The 20,371-nt window shown below is 42.8% G+C and overlaps 1 protein-coding gene across 3 annotated transcripts; it reads left to right on the top strand.

The window, feature by feature from the left end:
* Positions 1 to 12,789: 12,789 nt before the first annotated feature.
* LOC129479361 (spermatogenesis-associated protein 31A6-like) lies at positions 12,790 to 18,983 on the top strand. 3 transcript variants are annotated; one of them, XM_055272361.2, is made up of 5 exons: positions 12,791 to 13,040; positions 14,122 to 14,197; positions 14,766 to 14,826; positions 15,082 to 15,677; positions 16,131 to 18,983. In XM_055272361.2, the coding sequence occupies exons 1-5, from the start codon at positions 12,810 to 12,812 to the stop codon at positions 18,830 to 18,832; spliced, it is 3,666 nt and encodes a 1,221-aa protein (XP_055128336.2). In that variant the 5' UTR covers positions 12,791 to 12,809; the 3' UTR covers positions 18,833 to 18,983. The 3 variants fall into 3 exon arrangements, with proteins under 3 accessions (XP_055128334.1, XP_055128336.2, XP_055128335.2); XM_055272360.2 differs by having other exon boundaries at positions 12,791 to 13,054; positions 14,097 to 14,197; XM_055272359.2 differs by having other exon boundaries at positions 12,790 to 13,040; positions 14,140 to 14,197; positions 15,082 to 18,983.
* The last annotated feature ends 1,388 nt before the right edge of the window (positions 18,984 to 20,371 follow it).

Genomic DNA, 20,371 nt, shown 5'->3' with positions numbered 1-20,371 from the left:
TAATTATAGTAAAGTCTGTGCTTTGTTCATAGGTTAATTTTGATCATGGAATCATCCTAATGGAATTGACAGCATCATTATTATGTTTTCTTTTTTTTTCAAACCACAGTCACAGGTGGCGTGATTTGGTTTGTGTGAAGGCAATGAAATGATACATAGATACACCAAAGCCTCCCAAAAGAATCCTGGTTCCAAGATTCAAGAAGATGGATTAATGTTTTTCCATTAATTGTTTGAAATCATGTCATTTTTTTCACTATGTGTCATCAATTTTAAAGTACTTCTGAGAAGACATAACCATCTACATGAGATGGCATTTTAAATTCATAAAAATAAAATATTTTCCTCAACTTTTATACATTTATGACACATTATTTCTTATTTCCCAGGAATTTTACTTACCTTTGTTTTGAATGATTAAAAAGGAAAAATAGCACTTTTTTCAGCACATCGCCAAGATAACCTAGTTATTATTCTTCTCTTTATGAAGTAATTGAATTGGGACAGACAGCTTGCCAGGCCTGCTGCCACTTGTCAGCATTGCATCCCTACTTTCAACCACACTTGCATCTAATGACCATCTCTTTCATTAAATTTCTTTTACATCTTTTCTTCCTGAATGAGTGCATGATAGTTAATTTTCCTGTGCACTTGCATGTCTCAAGAAGGTTTTAATTCTTTTTGTATTGCATTAATATTTAAGTTAAATTTATAATTGCAAAATGATTTATACTCAGAACATTGAAGACTGCTTTGTTTTGTAACATCCTGTCAAAATGATGAGAAGTCAGATCATCCTTTAGGGAAAAATTGGTTTTGATTGGCATCAGCCTTTCCAACAGCAATGTTGGAGACAAGAATAAAATGAAGTAATATTTTTCAAGGATTAAAAGGAAACAAATTTTAATACTTGAATTATTTGCAGCCAAAATCTTTTAAATATGAAAGCCCAGAAAGAGACGTTATAAAATAAGGCCTCAAAAGTTTTATTTCGAATAAATCCCTTTGAAAATGCCTAGAGGACACACTCCAGTAAGAAGAGAAATATACCGTGGTGTTAGAATTGAGGGTTCAAGAATCAGTGGTGGTGGTGTTTATCATACCCTAAAAAATACATGAAAATATAACATATTGAAAACAACCCTGAGTAAACTTCACAAAGTACCTCCTTCGACAAAGGGCTGTCATAACGGAGAAAGCAAAACCAGAGGTGGCAAGAGGAGGCTAGAGTACTTATTTGGTTTGCTGAGTTGATATTAATTTTGACACATGGAGGAAATTGAGAAAATTAACATAAATAATGATATGACCACCATTACAATGTTAAAAATTTCCAGATTTCAAACAAATAGGAAAAGATTTGATCTATAGAGTGAGAGGTACAAATAGGAAAAAAGAAACAGTAAAGAAAGTATGAAAAATCATAAAATGAGATGACAGAAAGAAGTCGTAACAGAACAATAATTACATAAATCAAAGGCTAAGATTGTCAGGTAAAATTTTTAGGTGTCAAAAAAACACTCAATAAAACCTATTGAAAATAAATTAGTGGAAAAAATATATCAGGAAAATATGAATAAAAAGAGCTAGGTCCAATTTTTGATAAAAATTTGAATTCCAGTTGATAATATCCTTAAGAAGGAAAAATCTGTAGACCAATAGAGAGAAAGGAAAGGCACACTCAGACAAAGAAGATGTGTATGGAACACACCAGGGATATCAGAAGAGGCTGCTCATGGCCGGGCGCGGTGGCTCATACCTGTAATCCCAGCACTATGGGAGGCCGAGGTGGGTGGATCACCTGAGCTCAGGAGTTCAGGACCAGCCTGGGCAGCAAGGCGAAACCCCATCTCTACCAAAAATACAGGAAAATTAGCTAGGCATAGTGGCACATGCCTGTATGTGGTTCCAGTTACTTGGGAGGCTGAGGTGAGAGGATTGCTGGAGCCCAGGAGGCAGAGGTTGCAGAGACCCCAGATCGTGCCACTGCACTCCAGCCTGGGCAAGAAAGTGAGACCCTGTCTCAAAACAAAACAAAACAAACAAAAAAAAGAAGCTGCTCAAGACCAGACTTAGCTCCTGGGCCTTGAACTCCAGTCTCATCTCACACCCTAAGATTCCTAAAGAGTCAGTAAGTTAGTTCACCCTACCCCACTCCTGACTTTTGGATGTAGCACAAGTTTCTAAACATATGCAAACAGTGAGGACTTCTATTTTGACAAAATAAGAAGAAATGGAGTCAAGGCAACATATAAAAGATATTTTTGCCAGTTTTATTAACAAAGAAAAATTGTATATATTTAAGGTGTGCAGTGTGATATTTTGATGTACATATACATTGTGAAATGGTGATTACCACAATCAAGCTAACATAGTCATCAGCTCACTTGGTTACCTTTTTACTTGTGTGTGTGTGGTGGAGAACACTTGAGATCTACTCTTTCAGCAAATTTCAAGTATAAATTATTATTGACTTTAGTTACTATGCTGTACATTAGATCTCCAGAACTTATTCATCTTATAACTGAAAGTTTGTACCTTCTGACAAACATTTTTTTCTTTTCCCCCAACTGCTAGGCCCTAGTAAGCACTATTTTACTCTGTTACCATGAGTTTGACATTTTCTTAGTATGCATATAAGTGAAATCATGCAGGATTTTCTTGTGTGTGTTCCTGGCTTATTTTACTTACCATAATAAACTCCAGGTTTATCCATCTTGTTACAAATGGCAGTATAAAGGCTAAATGATATTCCATTACATATGTGTGTGTGTCTGTGTGTGTGTGTGTGTGTAATACATTTAAAACATTCATTCATCTGTCAATGGACACAGGTAGTTTCCATATCTTGGCTATGTAAATAACACTGCAATGAACATGTCAGTGTATATATATTTGAGATAGTGATTTTCTTTACTTTGGATATATACCTAGATGTGGGATTGCTCGATTATATGGGAGTTCCATTTTTAATTTTTTGAGGAAACTCCATACTGTTGTCTGTAATGGCTGTACCAATTTACATTCCCATCAACTATCAACTAAGCACAAGGGTTTCTTTTTCTCAATATCCTCAGCAACATTTGTTACCTTTTTACTGTTATAACAGCCATCCTAATAGATGTGAGGTGATATCTCATTGTGCACTTTCCTGATGATTAGTGATGGCAAACATCCTTTTATTGGTATATACCTATTGTCAATCGTATGTCTTTTAGAAATGTATCTCTTCAGGTCTGATATGGTTTGGCTGTGTCCCCACCCAAATCTCATCTTGAATTGTAGCTCCCATAATTGCCACATGTTGTGGGAGGGACCCAGTGGGAGATAGTTGAATCATGGGAGCACTTTCCCCCATACTGTTTTTGTGGTAGTAAATAAGCCTCACAAGATCCGATTGTTTTATAAGGGATATCCTTTTTCACTTGGCTTTCATTCTGTCTTGCCTGCTGCTGTGCAATATGTGCCTTTAGCCTTCCACCATGAGTGAGGCCTCCCCAGCCACATGGAACTGTGAGTCCATTAAACCTCTTTTTTTTTTGAGATGGAGTCTCACTCTGTCACCCAGGCTGGAGTGCAGTGGTGCGATCTCGGCTCACTGCAAGCTCTGCCTCCAAGGTTCATGCCATTCTCCTGCCTCAGCCTCCCGAGTAGCTGGGACTACAGGCGCCCACCGCCATGCCCGGTTAATTTTTTGTATTTTTAATAGAGACAGGCTTTCACCGTGTTAGCCAGGATGATCTCAATCTCCTGACCTCGTGATCCACCTACCTCGGCCTCCCAAAGTGCTGGGATTACAGGCAGAGCCACCACACCTGGCCAAACCTTTTTCTTTATAAATTACCCAGTCTCAGGTATGTCTTTATCAGCATCATGAAAACAGACTAATACAAGATCCTTTGGAATTGTCTGAGTTCCTAATTTATTTGGATATTAACTTCTTATCAGCTGTATAGTGTGTAAATATTTTCTCCCATTCTTTAGGTTGTCTTTTAATTGTATTTATTGTCTCCTTTGCTGTGCTGAAGCTTTTAGTTTGATTTACTCCCATTTGTCTATTTTTGCTTTTGTTGTCTCTACTTTTGGTATCAAATCTGAAAATTTATTACCAATACCAGTATCAAGGAGCTTTTCTCCGATATTTATGTCTAAGAGTTTTACAATATTGGTCCTATGTTAGGTCTTTCATCCATTTGAGACGATTTTTGTATGTAGGGTGAGATAAGGGTTCAGTTTCATTCTTCTGCATGTGGATATCCCGTTCTCCCAACACCATTTATTAAAGAGACTAAACTTTTATCATTGTGTAATCTTGGCCCCAATGCTGAAGATCAATTGATTGTAAAGGCATGGATTTATTTCTTTCTGTGCTCTCTATTCTGTTCTCTTGGCCTACATGTCTGTTTTTATGCCAGTAACACACTATTTTGATTACTATACCTTTATAATTTAGTTTGGAATAAGGTAATGTGATGCTTCCACTTTTGTTTTTTCTGCTGAAGGATGTTTTGACTGTTTGGGGTCTTTTGTGGTTGCATATGAATTTTAGAATTGCTTTTTTCCATTTCTTTGAAAAATGCCCTTGAAATTTTGATAGGGGTTGCATTATGTCTGTAGATCATGCTGAGTAATAGGGATATGTATCTTCTTCAAATTCTTTCATCGGTGTTTTATAGTTTTTGGTATATACAAATTTTACAGTCTTATTTAAATTTATTCCTAAGTAGTTAATTTTTTGATGCTATTCTAAATGAGATTGTGTTCTTTCAGATGGACTCTCACTCTGTCACCCAGGCTGGAGTGCAGTGGTGCGATCTCAGCTCACTGCAAGCTCCGCCTCCTGGGTTCACACCAATCTCCTGCCTCAGCCTCCTGAGTACAGGTGCTTGCCACCACGCCCGGCTAATTTTTTGTATTTTTAGTAGAGACAGGGTTTCACCGTGTTAGCCAGGATGGTCTTGCCCTCTTGACCTTGTGATCTGCCCACCTCGGCCTCTCAAAGTGCTGGGATTACAGGTGTGAGCCACTGTGCCCGGCCCGAGATTGTTTTGTTAATTCTTTCTGGGATACTTCACTGTTAGTATATAGAAATGTAACAGGTTTTTTAAATGTTAATTATGTGTTCTGCAAATTTGCTTGTTTCTTAATTTTAACAGGTTTTAATTGGAGCCTTTAGAATTTTCTCTATATAAGATCATGTCATCTTCAAATAGAGACACTTTCACTTCTTTTCCAATTTGGATGCCTTTTATTTCTTTTCTTACCTAATTGCTCTGGCTAGGACTTACAGACTTTTTCAGAAACCCCCCAAAATAATCTAAGGGAGTCCATTGTCACTAGACTTGCTTTATAAGAAATCTTAAAGGGAGTTCTTCAAACTGGAATGCAATAAGACTAATTAGTATCATGAAACCATATGTAGTTATAAAAAGTCACTGGTAAAAGTAACTATACAGTCAAATTCAAAATATTCCTAATACTGTAATGATGCAGTATAATCACTTTAACTTTTAAAAGGTTAAAAGATAAAAAAATTACAAATAAATATAACTACAAAACAAAGAAAAAAATAAATGCTGACATCAAAAAACAAAAAGTGGAGGAAAGTGTAGGGTTTTGTATGTGATTGAAGTTAAGTTGTTATCAACTTAAAATAGATCATTATAACTACAATCATACATTTCTTAATGTGGATATGTTCTGAATAATGCCTCATTATGCAATTTTGTCATGGTGTGAATATCATAGAGTATACTTACACAAAATTAGATAATACCACCTACTACACACCCAGGCTATATGGTATAACCTATTGATTCCAGGCTACAAATCTGTACTGCATTGTACTATACTGAATGCTGTAGGCAACTGTAATACAATGATAAGCATTTGTGTATCTAAATGTATCTAAACATATAAAAGATACAATAAAAATGTTATAACCTTATGGGGCCACCATTGTATATGGGGCCCATCAATGACCAAAACATCTTTATGTGGCACATGAGAGCATACGATGTTTTATGTAAGCCTCAGGATAATCGCAAAGACAAAACAGGTACTAGATACACAAATGAAAATTTTACCACATGTTTAAAAAAGAATTAATACTAAGACACAGAAAAGAATCAAAGTATACCACTACAGAAAATAATCAAAATAATCAAATCATGCACAGCAAAAGAGAAATAAAAGAACAAAGAAACTGCAAAACACCTATCAATAGTTACTTTAAATATCAGTGGACCAAATTAGAAAAGACACAGAATAGCTGAATGGATAGTAAAATGAGAACCAAATATATGCTGCCTATAAGAGACTCACTTCACCTTTAGAGACACATACACTGAAAGGAAAGAGAGGGAACAAAAAAAAAGAAAGAGTAGCTATTCTTACAACAAACAAAATAGACTTTAAGTCAAAAACTGTAACAAGAGACAAAGAAAGTCATTATAGAATGATACAAGGGTCAATTCATCAAGAGGATATAATTACTACATATATACATTCTCCCTAATTATATAAAGCAAATATTAACAAATCTGAAGAGCGAAGTGACAACAATAATAAAATAAGAGTAGGGGACTTCCATATCCCACTTTCAACAATGGATTGATCATTCAGACAGATAATCAATAAGGAAACAGATGACTTGAACCACACTATAGATCAAGTGGACCAGACATATACAGGACACTACTTTCCAAAACAGCAAAATACACATTCTTCGTGAGCATACACAGTACATTCTCCTACACAGGTCATATACTGGGCCAGAAAACAAGTCTTAGCAAATTTAAGAAGATTGAAATCTTACTAAGTATTCTTTTTGACCACAGTGGCATGAAACCAAAAATTGAAAACAGGAGAAAACTTAGAAAAGTGACAAATATGTGGAAATCAACCAACACACTCCTGAACAACCAATAGATCAAAGAAAACATCAAAAAAGAAATAAAATTTCTTGAGACAAACTAAAATGAAAGCCCAACATACTAAAACTTATGAGATGAAGCAAAAGCAATTCTAACAGGGAAGTTTATACAGATAAGTGCTAAATGAAGAAAAAAGATCTCAAATAAACAATAAACCTCAATTAATAGAAAAGAAAAAAAATGAAGCCCAAAAGTAGAAGGAAGGAAATAACAAAGATCATAGCAGAAATAAATGAAATAGACTAGAAAAACAATAGAAAAGATCAATGAAACGAAAAGCTGATTTTTTGAAAAGATAATGGCCGGGCGCTGTGGCTCATGCCTGTAATCCCAGCACTTTGGGAGGCCGAGGTGGGCAGATCACGAGGTCAGAGATCAAGACCATCCTGGCTAACATGGTGAAACCCTGTCTCTACTAAATATACAAAAATTTAGTGGGGCGAGGCAGCGGGCGCCTGTAGTCCCAGCTATTCGGGAGGCTGAGGCAGAGGAATGGCATGAACCCGGGAGGCGGAGCTTTCAGTGAGCCGGATTGCACCACTGCACTCCAGCCTGGGAGACAGAGCGAGACTCCATCTCAAACAAATAAAATAAAATAAAATAAAAATAATAAAAATTGACCAACCTTTCACTAGGCTAAGAAAAAAGAGAGCAGCCTCAAATAAATAAAATTAGAATAAAAAAGGAGATATTAAAATTGGTACCATAGAAATACAAAGGATAATAACAGTCTACTCTAAACAACTATGTGTCAACAAATTGTTTAACTTAGAAGAAATAGAGAAATTTCTAGAAACATACATCCACTAAGACTGAAACATGAAGAAATAGAAAATCAACACAAACAATGAGTAAAAATATTGAGTCAGTGGTCAAAAAGCTCCTGAAAAAGGAAAATCCAAGACCAGATAGCTTAGTGGAGAATTCTAGCAAATGTTTAAAGAAGAATTAATACCATTTCTTCACAAACTCTTCCAGAAGTTGAAGAGGAGGGAACACAAACATTTTTTATGAGGCCAGCATTACCCTGATTACAAAGACAGAAAAGGACACTACAAGGATGACAGACACTTTTAAGGTGCAAATGATGTATTCTTGGATTTGAAAATACAGGATTTGTTTGTACAAAGATTTGTGTGTGGATAGGTGGATGTGTATTGGTGTGTGCATGCATACATATACAAGCTTACCTTGTTTTATTGCACTTCACTTTATTATGCTTCTCGGATATTGCAGTTTTTACAGGCTGAAGGTTTATGGCAACCCTGCATCAAGCAAGTCTACCAGTGCCACTTTTCTGGTAGCATGTGCTTATTTTGTATCTCTGTGTTACATTTTTGTAATTCTTGCAATATTTCAAATGTTTTGTTATTATTATGTCTGTTATGGTGATCTGTGATCAGTGATCATTGATATTACTATTGTCATTGTTTTGGGGCATAACAAACCATGCTCCAAAAGACAGTGAGCCTAACTGATACACATGTGTGTTCAAATGGTTCCACCGATCTGCCCTTCCTCCATCTCCCCGTCTCCTCAGGTCTCCCTGTTTTCTGAGACACAGTAATACTGAAATTAGGCCAATTAATAACTCTACAAAGGCCTCTATGTGTTCAAGTGAAAGTAAGAGTCACAGATCTCTTATTTTAAATCAAAAGTGAGAAATGATTAAGGTGAGTGAGGAAGGCATGTTAAAAGCTGAGACAGGCCGAAAGCTGGGATTCCTGCACCTAACAGTTAGCCAAACTGTGCATGAAAAGAAAAAGTTCTTGAAGGAAATTAAAAGTATTACTCCAATGAACACATGAGTGGTGTGAAAGTGAAACAGACTTATCGCTGATATGGAGAAGGTTTGAGTGGTTTGGATAGAAGATCAAACCAACCACAACATTTCCTTAAGCCAAACCCTAATTGAGAGAAAGGCCCTAACTCTCCTTAATTCTCTGAAGGCTGAGAGAGGTTGGGAAGCTACAGAAAAAAGTTTGAAGCTAGCAGAGATTGGTTCATGAGGTTTAAGGAAAGAAGTCTTCTCCATAAGATAAAACAGCAAGGAAAAGCAGCAAGTGCTGATGTAGAAGCTGCAGCAAGTCATCCATAAGATCAGCTAAGATAAGCAACAAAGGTGGCTACACTAAACAAAGGTTTTTACTGCAGATAAAACAGCCTTATATTGGAAGAAGATGTCATCCAGGACTTTCACAGCCAGGTAGCAAAATAAATGCCTGCCTTCAAAGCTTCAAAGAACAGGATGACTCTTTTGTTAGGGGCTTAAGCTGAAGCCAAAGCTCATCTACCATTCTGAAAATTCTAGGGCCCTTAAGAACTATGCTACATCTACTCTGCCTGTGCTCCATAAATGGCACAAAGCCTGAATGACAGCACATGTGTTTACCACATGAATATTTTAAGCTCACACCTGAGAAATACTGCTTTAAAAAAAGATCTCTTTCAAAATATTATTGTTCATTGACAATTTACCTGGTCATCCAAGAGCTCTGATGGGGAACTACAAGAAAATTAAAGCTGTTTGCATGCCTGCTAATACAACATCCATTCTGCAGCCCATGGATCAATGAGTAATTTAGACTTTCAAGGCTGATTACCTGAGAAATACATTTTATAAGACTGTAGCCACCACGTATAGTCGTTCCTTCGATAGATCTGGGCAAAGTAAGTTGAAAACCTTCTAGAAAGGATTCACCATTCTAGAAGCACTTGCAATTCATGGGAGGAGGTTAAAATTAAGAATATTTGTGATTCATGGGAGGAGGTCAAAATATCAACATTAAAAGAAATTTGGAAGAAGTTGATTCCAATCCTCACAGATGACTTTGAGGGTTCAAGACTTCTGTGCAAGAAGTAACTGCAGATATGGTGGAAATAGCAAGAGAACTAAGATTAAAAGATGTGAAGAGAACTTAAGATGTGGCTGAATTGCTGAAATCTCATGATAAAATTTTAACAAATGAGAACTTGGATGAGCAAAGAAAGTGGTTTCTTGAGATGGAACCTACTCCAGGTGTAGATGCTGTGAACCTTGTTGAAATGACAACAGAGTATTTAGAAAATTGCATCAACTTAGTGGATAAAGCCGTGGCAGGGTTTGAGAGGATTGTCTCCGATTTGAAGGAAGCTCTACTGTGGGTAAAATGCTATCAAACAGCATTGCATGCTACAGAGGAATCTTGAAAGAAATAGTCAATTGATGCAGCAAACTTAATTGTTGTCTTATCTTAAGAAATTGCCACAGCCACCTCACCTCCAGCAGCTCCCACCATGATCAGTCAGCAGCCACAACACTGAGGCAAGGCCACCGACCAGCAAAAAGATCATGATGTTGAAGGCTCAGGTGATTGACAGCATTTTCAAACAGCAAAATAATTTTTCACTAAGGTATGTACATTGACTTGTTTAGACATAATGCTATTGCCCACTTAACAGACTACAGTATAGTATAGACCTAGTTTTTATATGCACTGAGAAACCAAAACTTCTGTGTGATTTGCTTTATTACCATATTTGTTTTATTGCAGAACTGGCCACCAGAATCTTCCCTTCCCCTAGAATACCCTTCAGCCAGGCCACCTGCGTTTTCCCCTCACCCATCATACACCCCTCCATTGTCTGGCCTGCCCTCCACCTCCTCCAAAAGCCTTCATTGCTCCCCCACTGCTGGACTGCACTCTGACTCCATCTCACCATGACTCAGGGGCACTTCCATTGGGCACTGCCCTAAAGAGCTCATCTCCACAGTGGCCTGAAACCAAACCCACAGTGTCTCTGAGGTATGCCTATATAGCAGTCCCATAAGTTATCGTGCACTTTAAGCATTACCAAGTCCAGAACTGTAAATGCCATACATTTACAGAAATACCACTTGAAGATTTAACTACCTATAATTCTTTCATAATTAGAATTACAAATTTTGAATATTAATTATTTTAATTGGGGGAGGTGCCAAGCTGGTTGAGGAGAAACAGCTCTACTCTGCAGCTCCCACTGAGACAAACATAAACAGCCAGTGAATTCTGCAGCCATTGAATTCTGCATTTCTAACTGAGGTGTCCAGATTCCCTCATTGGGACTGACTAGGCAGTTGGTGTGACCCATGGAGAGCAAGGCAAAGCAGAGTTGGGCGACAGTTCACCCAAGAGCTGCACAGGGCAAAGGGACCTCCCTCCTCCAGCCAAGGGAAGCAGTGAGGGATTGTGCTACCCGCCCGAGGAACTATGCATTTCCCACAGAGTTTTGCAAACCCCAGATCAGGTAATCCCCTTGTGAGCCCACACCACCAGGGCCTTGGGTCCCAAGTATAGGCCGGGTCTGCACAAAGCTATGCAGACCCATAGCAGGGGCTCCAGTCGGCAGCCACTTGGGCAGGTACTGAGCTGTAGGAGTTTTTGCATACTCTGGTGGCTTGCAGAAATCCAGTGAAGCAGGAGATCCATCAACTCCCATGAGAAGGGGCCTGAAGCCAGGGAGCCAAGCAGACCCACTCCCACGGAACCCCACAAGCTAAGACCCATTGGCATGGAATCCCCACTGGCCAGCACAGCATCCTGGAGTCTGCCTAAGAAGACCAAGTTCCTGGGGGGAGGGGTGACCGCCATTACTGCAGGTCTAGTCGGTGATTTTCCCCTCCCAGTGCTAGGGAGACTGAGTGGTTTGCACTGGGCAGAATTCCCCACAGTGCAGTACAGAGGCTGTGGCAGATATACCATTACTGTATATCCAAAGGAATATAAATCATTCTATTACAAAGATACATGCATGTGTACGTTCATTGCAGCACTGTTCCCAATAGCAAAGACATGGAATCAACCCAAATGCCCACCAATGATAGATTGGATAAATAAAATGTGGTACATATACACCATGGAACACTATGCAGCCATAAAAAGGAATGAGATCACGTCCTTTGCAGGCACATGGATGAAGTTGGAAGCCATTATCCTCAGCAAACTAACACAGGAACAGAAAACCAAATACCACGTGTTCTCACTTACAAGTGGGAGATGAACAATGAGAACATATGGACAGAGGGAGGGGAAAAACACATCCTGGCACCTGTCAGGGGAGGGCCGGTGGTAGAGAGAGCTTCAGGAAAAATAACTAATGCGTGCTGGGTTTAATACCTAAGTGATGGGTTGATAGGTGCAGCAAACCACCATGGTACACATTTGCCTATGTGAGAAAACTGCATGTCCTTCACATGTATCCTGAAACTTAAAATAAAATGAATACATAAGTACATAAAATTTTAAAAGACAAAAAAATTCTTAATTGTATGTGCGTAGGTCCCTTTGACTGAAAGTGAGAAATAATTTTTTAAAACTTACTATTCAAAATTTGCAAAACTAAATAAGAGTAAAAGAAATTTACATTTTGTCTCTGTATTGATACAAGACAAAAACATTGTGTGGGAAAGCTGGAGTTGAGGACGAACGAGATTCTGAGAATAAAAATCCCTGGTACATAGCCAAAATTTCAGAACTTCAGATTTTCAAGGGCTATAAAATATGTAACTTCAAGCCACCGTCTCCAATAGATTAAAGGAACCAGGTAATATCTATGTCCCAGGGAGAAAGAATAGAAAATTGGCTGAGTTCCATCACTGACAAAACTTAGTGAGAAGGAGGGATGTGGAAGGTGGGAGGGTGGGGGGATCCCCGGCTTGAGGGTTGGAGAGGGGCTGTGCTTTAGCCTCCCACTCCTCCTGCCCCTCCCCCTCCCTCTGCACCTCCCTGCCCTCTGCCCCCCCTCCCACCCCGCCTCCCCCTCCCACTGCCCCTCCCCAACAAAGGAGCCCTTTGTGATGTCAAGGCCCCAGCTCTGTGACACAGGCCTGGGCCCCAGTCCCTGGTCTCCACCGGGATGCCCAGAGCTCAGTTGCTTGAAAGCAACGCGCCTATTCACATGGAGAATCTTCCCTTTCCTTTAAAATTACTTAGCGCCTCATCGCTGAACGCCCCCAGCCCCACACCATGGGTGTTGGATATCCTCCTCACCTCGGTGTTTGCCCTGGGGTTATTCTTCCTATTACTCCCCTACTTCTCTTACCTCCGTTGTGACGACCCCCCCTCACCATCTCCTGGGAAGAGAAAGGTAAGGAGCCCTCAGTTCAAACCCACAGAGCTTGATTCTCTCCTTTCTTTTTATTATTAGTTCCACTTTTCCAAATCCAGTGGAGAGACTTCTGCGATGGGAAGTCTCAGAAAACACCAGAACATCATGCTTCCAGGGAGAGGCAGGGCAGCCAGGGCTTGGTAGGGGCAGATCGTGTACTGGGATTTCCATCCCAAGCTCTCAGTCCATCTGTGGGGGAGCGCAGGAGGCATCAAGGCGAAATCAAACCCCTGGACTCAGCCCCAGGACCGGTCATGAGACTGGGGAGGTCCCTATCGGAGACCAGGCCCTGAGCCCTGGCTCATCAGCCACTTTCTGGGGCAGGTGGCTCGGGGCCCACCCTCCTCTGTGTGGGGTGAACTCGGGCCTGTGCTGGGCCCCCGAGGGCCTCCCACCGGGGCCTGACATCTCCTCTGGTCTCCTGGGAAGCAGAATCCTACCTGACAGCTGAGCAGTGCCTGCGGGCCTGAGCCTGGTTGTTCCTGGAGAGGAGGAACAGGGACTGACGGCGTCTGTGGTGGACCTCATATTGAAAATCCCTGTGTGTGTGTGTGCTATTTTTACTTTATTTATTTTATTTTATTTTATTTTTTGAGATGGAGTCTCGCTCTGTCGTGCAGGCTGCAGTGAAATGGAGAGATATTGGCTCACTGCAACCTCTGCTTCTCGAGTTCAAGCTATTCTCCTGTCTTAGCCTCCTGAGTAGCTGGGATTACAGGTGCCCGCCACCACGCCTGGCTAATTTTTGTATTTGTAGTAGAGACGGGGTCTCACCATGCCCAGGCTGGTCTCAAACTCCTGACCTCAGGTGATCCACCCGCCTTGGCCTCCCAAAGGGCTCGGATTACAGGTGTGAGCCACCACACCCGGCCCCCTCTTCCTGTTTTTCTAAGAAGAAAAGGAGTTTGTCATCCATTTAAACATGAGTGGGAGGAAGCACACAGAGCTCCCTGAGCAAGACTAAGACAGCCATGGGGTTCATGAGTGCAGCTTGCTGCGGCTGGGCTGGGGGCGGAGAGGGACAGCCGGTCCTAGCTCCTCGCCGTTTCTTGTCTCCCAGCATCATCGTGTCTCCCAGTGTCCAGTACGGTGGAGGGGGAGGCCCAGAGGCAGGATGAAAAACCACAGTCTGAGAGGTAAGGCTCTGCCAGGGCACACTAGAGTTAATTTGATCTCGTCTGTCCCGGAGGGAACTGACTCTGAAGAAGTCAGTTGAAGAAGCCTGAGGTGGGGGCTCCTAGGAAGGAAATCAGAACCCCGGGTCCTTCTCAGATTCCATGCCGGAATGAAGCCATGGTGGGCCAGGGACTGGGCATTACACAGCAGGGGGCAGTGTGTGTGTCCTGGGAAGACCAATGCCTGCCTGGAGGCGGAGGGGGGTGAGGGGGCCTCCTGCTCCCTGGGAACAGCTGTTCAACTCTGCTAAGGCTGATAGCTCTTTGAGACCATCCCAGTCCTTTCTCCCCACAGGGCAGTTGTGAAGACTGTGGGGGTGGGGGGGTCCGTGTGTGGAAGCCCTTTGTGAATGACAAAGCCCCGCCCTCCATGCCTTGCTATTACCGTTGGGCCATGTGGCTTTGGACACAGATGTGTGGGTTCCCGGGTCTAATTCCCCATGGTCTTCCCTGAAGAAACAGCCACTCAGCCTCCTGTGAGATCCCAGGTGCCTCCCTCACTGCCCTAACCCGGTCTCCTGATTTCCAGCTTGTAGAGAGTGCCCAAGAGGCCTGGAGGAGACTTGGGACCTCCTTTCACACCTGCAGAGGTGAGGCACTTCCCCTTCCCTGCATCCTTCCTACCAGGGCTGGGATGCGACCCCAGGGCCATAGGCAGCCTGGAGCTGACCTGGGATGGGGAGACCTGGGGGGCAGAGGATGGGACTAAAACCCTGGGGCGAGGGGTAGCAGGAGAATCAGGAACTCAGGGTGTGGGGTGGTGGAGGGGCTGTGGCCCGAGCGCCCACTCTGCTCTTTGGCCCCACCTGCTCCTGGCTGCAGCTCATGCCTCCTGTCTCCTGCAGCCTCCTGGGGCCACACCTTGACAAAGGTGGCCTTTCTCAGCTCTCCGGTCCAGACCCCCCAGGTGAGGTGGGCAGAAGAGCAACTGATGGAGCCTCCCGGTCCTCTCATGAGCCTATGGAAGATGCTGCTCCCATTCTCTCCCCGGTAGCTTCCCCGGATCCTCGAGCCAAGCATCCTCAGGATCTGGCCTCCACCCCATCACCAGGCCCAAGGACCACCTCAGTCTCCTCCCTAAGTGCCTCCCAGCCACCAGAACCTTCCCTTCCCCTAGAACAGCCCTCACCCGAGCCACCTGCACTTTTCCCTCACCCACCACACACGCCTGATCCTCTGGCCTGCTCTCCGCCTCCTCTGAAAGGTTTCCCTGCTCCCCCACTGCGGGGCTCCACACTGATGACTCCATCCCCTGAGGCAGCACTTCCACTGGGCACCGTCCCTCAAAGCTTGTCTCCACATGGAGATTTGGCAGCTTCTGTCCCAGCCATCGCAGGCCTTGGCGGCTCAGTCAGTCGTGTTTCTGCCTCCTCCTGGTGGCAGGAGACAACCAGAACCTGGTGTGCCTTCAACTCATCAGTCCACAAAGATCATCTTTCCCGCCACCCACCAGAGACCTGTCAGATGGAAGCTGGTAGCCCGTTTTTGCTCAGCTCTGATGGCCAGCATGCCGTGGGGATACAAGTCACAGAAAGAGCCAAGGTCAACATTTGGAAAGAAAAAGAAAATGATGGATCATTTACAGACCAAATGACCCCAGAAAAGCACTTAAATTCTTTGGGGAATTTAGTGAAATTGGATGCTGAGCAGGACACCACAACCCCAAAACCCTTCTGGAACATGGGAGAGAACTCGAAACAGCTGCCCAGTCCTCAGAAGCTCTCAGATCCTAGGCTGTTGCAGGAGAGTTTTCGGAAGCATTATAGCCAGCTTTTCTGGGGCCTCCCCTCTCTGCACAGCGAGTCCCTGGTGGCTAATGCCTGGGTAACTGACAGGTCTTATACTTTACAGTCTCCTCCTTTCTTGTTCAATGAAATGTCCAATGTCTGCCCAGTTCAAAGGGATACTACACTGTCCCCACTGCCTTACCAGGCCCAGCCCCTGTCCCATCTAGGGCCCGAGCCCCAACCCTTTATTTCATCCACACCCCATTTCCGGCCCACACCTATGGCTCAGGCCGAGGCTCAGGCCCATCTTCAATCCTCTTTCCCAGTCCTATCTCCTGCTTTTCCATCGCTGATTAAGAACACTGGAGTAGCTTGCCCTGCATCGCAGAACAAAGTGCAAGCTCTCTCCCTACCTGAAACTCAGCACCCTGAATGGCCTTTGGTGAGGAAACAACTAGAAGGTGGGTTGGCTTTACCCTCTAGGGTCCAAAAATCTCAGGACATCTGTAGTGTCTCCACTCCTAACCTTCCCCAGGAAAGCTTGACATCCATTCTGCCTGAGAACTTTCCAGTCAGTCCTGAACTCCAGAGACAACTGGAGCAACACATACAAAAGTGGATCATCCGACACTGGGGCAACCTGGGAAGGATCCAAGAGTCTCCGGATCTGATGCAGCTTGGGGACGAATCGCCAGTGACAAGTCAGGCCAAGGGCAAACCCAGGCCCTGGCAGTCCTCCATGTCCACAGGCGAAAGCAGCAAGGAGGCACAGAAGGTGAAGTTCCAGCTAGAGAAGGACCCGTGCCCACATCTGGGGCAAATTCTGGGGCAGACCCCACAAAATCTATCCAGGGGCATGGAAAGCTTCCCAGGGAAGGTTCTGGGGTCCACCTCTGAGGAGTCGGAAAGGATCTTGAGGAAGCCCTTGAGGAGTGACTCGGGAAGTGATTTACTGAAATGCACAGAGAGGAATCGTGTAGAAAACCTCCTGAAAGCCCACATAGGCAGCAGGTTGAGCCAGACCAATGAGGGCTTGGTCCCCCTGACTGTGCATCGATCCTGGCTTGCTGCCAACCAGGCTTTTCCCGTGCCCAACACCCACGTGAAAACCAGCAATCTAGCAGCCCCGGAAAGTGGGAAAGCCTGTGTGAACACAGCCCAGGTGCTTTCCTTCCTCGAGCCGTGTGCTCAGCAGGTGCTGGGAGCCCACATTGTGAGGTTACGGGTCAAACATAGGTGGCGTCTACCCCTCACGGTCCTCAAGCCCATTCAGTGCTTTAAACTGGAAAAAGTTTCATCCTTGTCCCTTACACAGCTTGCCGGTCCCTCCTCAGCCACCTGTGAATCTGGGGCTGGCTCAAAAGTTGAGGTGGCCACGTCCCTTAGAAAGCCACCAATGGCAAGTCTGAGAAAGCAGGTGCTGACCAAAGCATCTGTTCACATGCCAGAGAGTCTTCTGGCTTCCTCACCTGCAGGTGAGCAGTTCCAGATGGTCCCACGAGGGATGCCATCTTGGAATGGTCATGGGCCCTTGAAGGCTCCTTCAGCTGGACAGGAGGGCAGGTGGCCATCTAAGCCCCTCACATACAGCCTCACAGGCAGCACCCAGCAGAGCAGGAGCTTAGGAGCCCAATCTTCAAAGGCTGGAGAGACCAGGGAGGCAGTGCCACAACCCAGAGTCCCCTTGGGAACCTGTATGCTGGCAAACCTCCAAGCCACAAGTGAGGATGTGCGTGGTTTTGAGGCTCCAGGGACCAGCAAAAGCTCTCTACTCCCTACAGTGTCTGTCTCCCAAGATCCAAGAAAGCTGTGCCTTAGGGAGGAGGTTGTTAGTGAATTTGAGCCTGGAATGGCCACGAAGTCAGAGACTCAGCCTCAAGTCTCTGCCGCTGTTGTGCTCCTTCCAGATGGGCAAGCATCTGTTCTGCCCCATCCTTCAGAGAATTTGGCTTCTCAGGTGCCCCAGGGCCATCTCCAGAGCATGCCTACTGGGAATATGGGGGCTTCCCTGGAGCTACGTGACTTCACGGCAGCCAGAAGGAGCAACCTGGGGCACAAGGAGGTCAAGAACCCAAACTGTCAAGGCTCATGCAAGAGCCAAAGGCCGATGTTTCCCTCTACTCACAAGAATGAGAACTCTAGGAAGCCCTACGAGGGCTTAGAAAAACATGAAAACTTAGAAAAACACGAAGAGAGGCTTGAAGGATTGAGGACTCCTCAAGTTACCCTAGTCAGGAAAACAGAAGACACCCATCAGGATGAAGGCATCCAGCTACTGCCATCCAAGAAACAGCCTCCTTCAGTAAGCCACCTTGGAGAAAACATCAAGCAATTTTTTCAGTGGGCTTTTTCAAAGAAAAAAAGTAAGCAAGCACCAGTCACTGCTGAGAGTCAAAAAACAGTAAAAAAGAGATCACGTGTGTACAACAGCAGTGCTGAAGCTCAGGAGCTCATGACAGCAATTGGACACATACTGGAGGAGATAAGGTCACTTTGCCATGCGCACCATGCCTTGAAGGTAAATCAGCACAAACGGGAGTTTCAAGCCCCCGTCTGTGGGGTTCCCTGCAACCACAGGCACCTCTTCTACTCAGAACACAGCAGAATGCTGAGCTATGCAGCCAGCAGTCAACAAGCCACTCTCAAGAGCCAGGGTTGTCCCAACAGAGAGAGGCAAATCAGAGATCAGCAGCCCTTGAAAAGTGTCCGGTGCAACAATGAACAATGGGGCCTGCGACATCCCCAACTCTTGCTCCCCAAGAAAGCTGTATCCCCAGTCAGTCCCCCTCAGCACCGGCCAAAGACACCCGGTGCCTCCAGCCACCATCACAACTGTCCAAGGCACTGTCTTCTTTGGGAAGGTATCTGATTTTGTCAGTCACAAATTCTTTTTTAGCCTTCCCTAGAGAAAAACAAGTCCCTAAGAAAAAATTCACTCTGTAGAGAAAAAATATTTTTTCTCATGTTAGTACATGCAGAACATTTAATATTCCACAATATATATGGTTTTTTATTCATAAGAGGGTGATGGCTTTTATTTGTGCTGTGCTTGGTGTGAGCTTGGTTTCTAGAAGCGACAGGACATGGAGGGATGCTGACAGTGGTGCTGTAAGCCCACCTTCATCCTGAGTTCCTTCACTGAACCTTAGATTTCTGTAATACTGTCTTTACACAAACAACAAAAAACTCTAAAAACAAGATGAGAAAAACCGATGAAGAATATTTATTACAGTATTACTTATAATAGCCAAAAAGTAAAAACATCCCCAATGTTAATTAACTGATGAATGGATAAATACAATATGGTGTATCACATCATATCATATATACAATATCATGTTATTGACCAACAAAAGTAATGAAGTACTGACATATGCTGCAACCTGGGTGAAAATATTATATTCTTATAAATATCATGCTGCGTAAAAGAAACCAGAACCAAAGAGTGCATTTTGTATTATTCCATTTATATAAAATCTCCCAAACAGGCAAGTTTAGACAGTGGTTACCTAATGATGTAAAGTGGAGGAGGAATGGGAAGTGACTGCTAATGGGTACTGAGACTCTTTTGAGGGTACCAAAAATGTTATAAAATTAAGCTTTGGTGATGATTGAACAACTGAATGAATATATTAATATGTATGAAACATTTTAAGTGAGTAAATTACACAAAATTTAAATTATGGCTAAACAAAGCTGTTTTTAAAAAGTGTACCAGCAGCATAAAATTAGTTATAAATTAATCAGGATTAAACAGTGCTCATCTTGATTAAGCTTATAATGGATGATGATTATTTTACTTGTTTTATTCTATAGTAAACAGTTTTAGATTCAGTGATTAAACAAAGGACTACCTTTACACTCTACGTATTTTTTAAGTAAAGGAGAAACATTATTAAAAAGTGTATAAACTGGTTCATGTTTATGTTAACTATCTTACCCTTCCTTCTTTTTTACTTCCAATTACTTTAGTTATATTTTGGGTTCTATTTGATACTGTCTATGCAATCTGTTAATCATTCTTTAAAGGAAAGAGGAAGTGGGTAGGGAATAAAGTATGGAGCCATCCAAAAAGGAAAAGATCTGGGAAGATGTTGTGCTGATTTAATGTTAACAAATGTTGGGAAAGTCAACCCTTGATGTCTTGGTTTTTATTTTAGAAATATTATTTTGTTGACAATATAATAAAGTGCATACAACTGATTTAAAATAAAAATAAGGTATATGAAAATATGTAAGATGCAGCTGAAGCAGAGGTGAGAGGAAAATTTTTATGACTAAATGTTTGTATTAGAAGTGATAAAGGCCTCAACCAACTAAATTCCTACCTCAAACAACAAACAAACAAAAACAAGAAATAAAAAGAGCAAAATAAGACCAAATCAAGAAGCAGCATATTCTGGTATAA

Source organism: Symphalangus syndactylus, chromosome 3 (genome assembly GCF_028878055.3).
Source record: "Symphalangus syndactylus isolate Jambi chromosome 3, NHGRI_mSymSyn1-v2.1_pri, whole genome shotgun sequence".
NCBI classification, from domain to species: Eukaryota; Metazoa; Chordata; class Mammalia; order Primates; family Hylobatidae; genus Symphalangus; species Symphalangus syndactylus.
Note: the sequence above shows the minus strand (reverse complement) of the source record. Positions and strands in the feature narration are given on the sequence as shown.

Excerpts from the sequence above, each read along its gene's own strand:
- LOC129479361 (XM_055272359.2), top strand. The coding sequence starts at position 12,810 with ATGCCCAGAGCTCAGTTGCTTGAAAGCAACGCGCCTATTCACATGGAG. Across the intron at positions 13,041-14,139 it reads CATCTCCTGGGAAGAGAAAG|TGTCCAGTACGGTGGAGGGG; the intron begins GTAAGGAGCCCT and ends CGTGTCTCCCAG. Across the intron at positions 14,827-15,081 it reads CTCCTTTCACACCTGCAGAG|CCTCCTGGGGCCACACCTTG; the intron begins GTGAGGCACTTC and ends TGTCTCCTGCAG.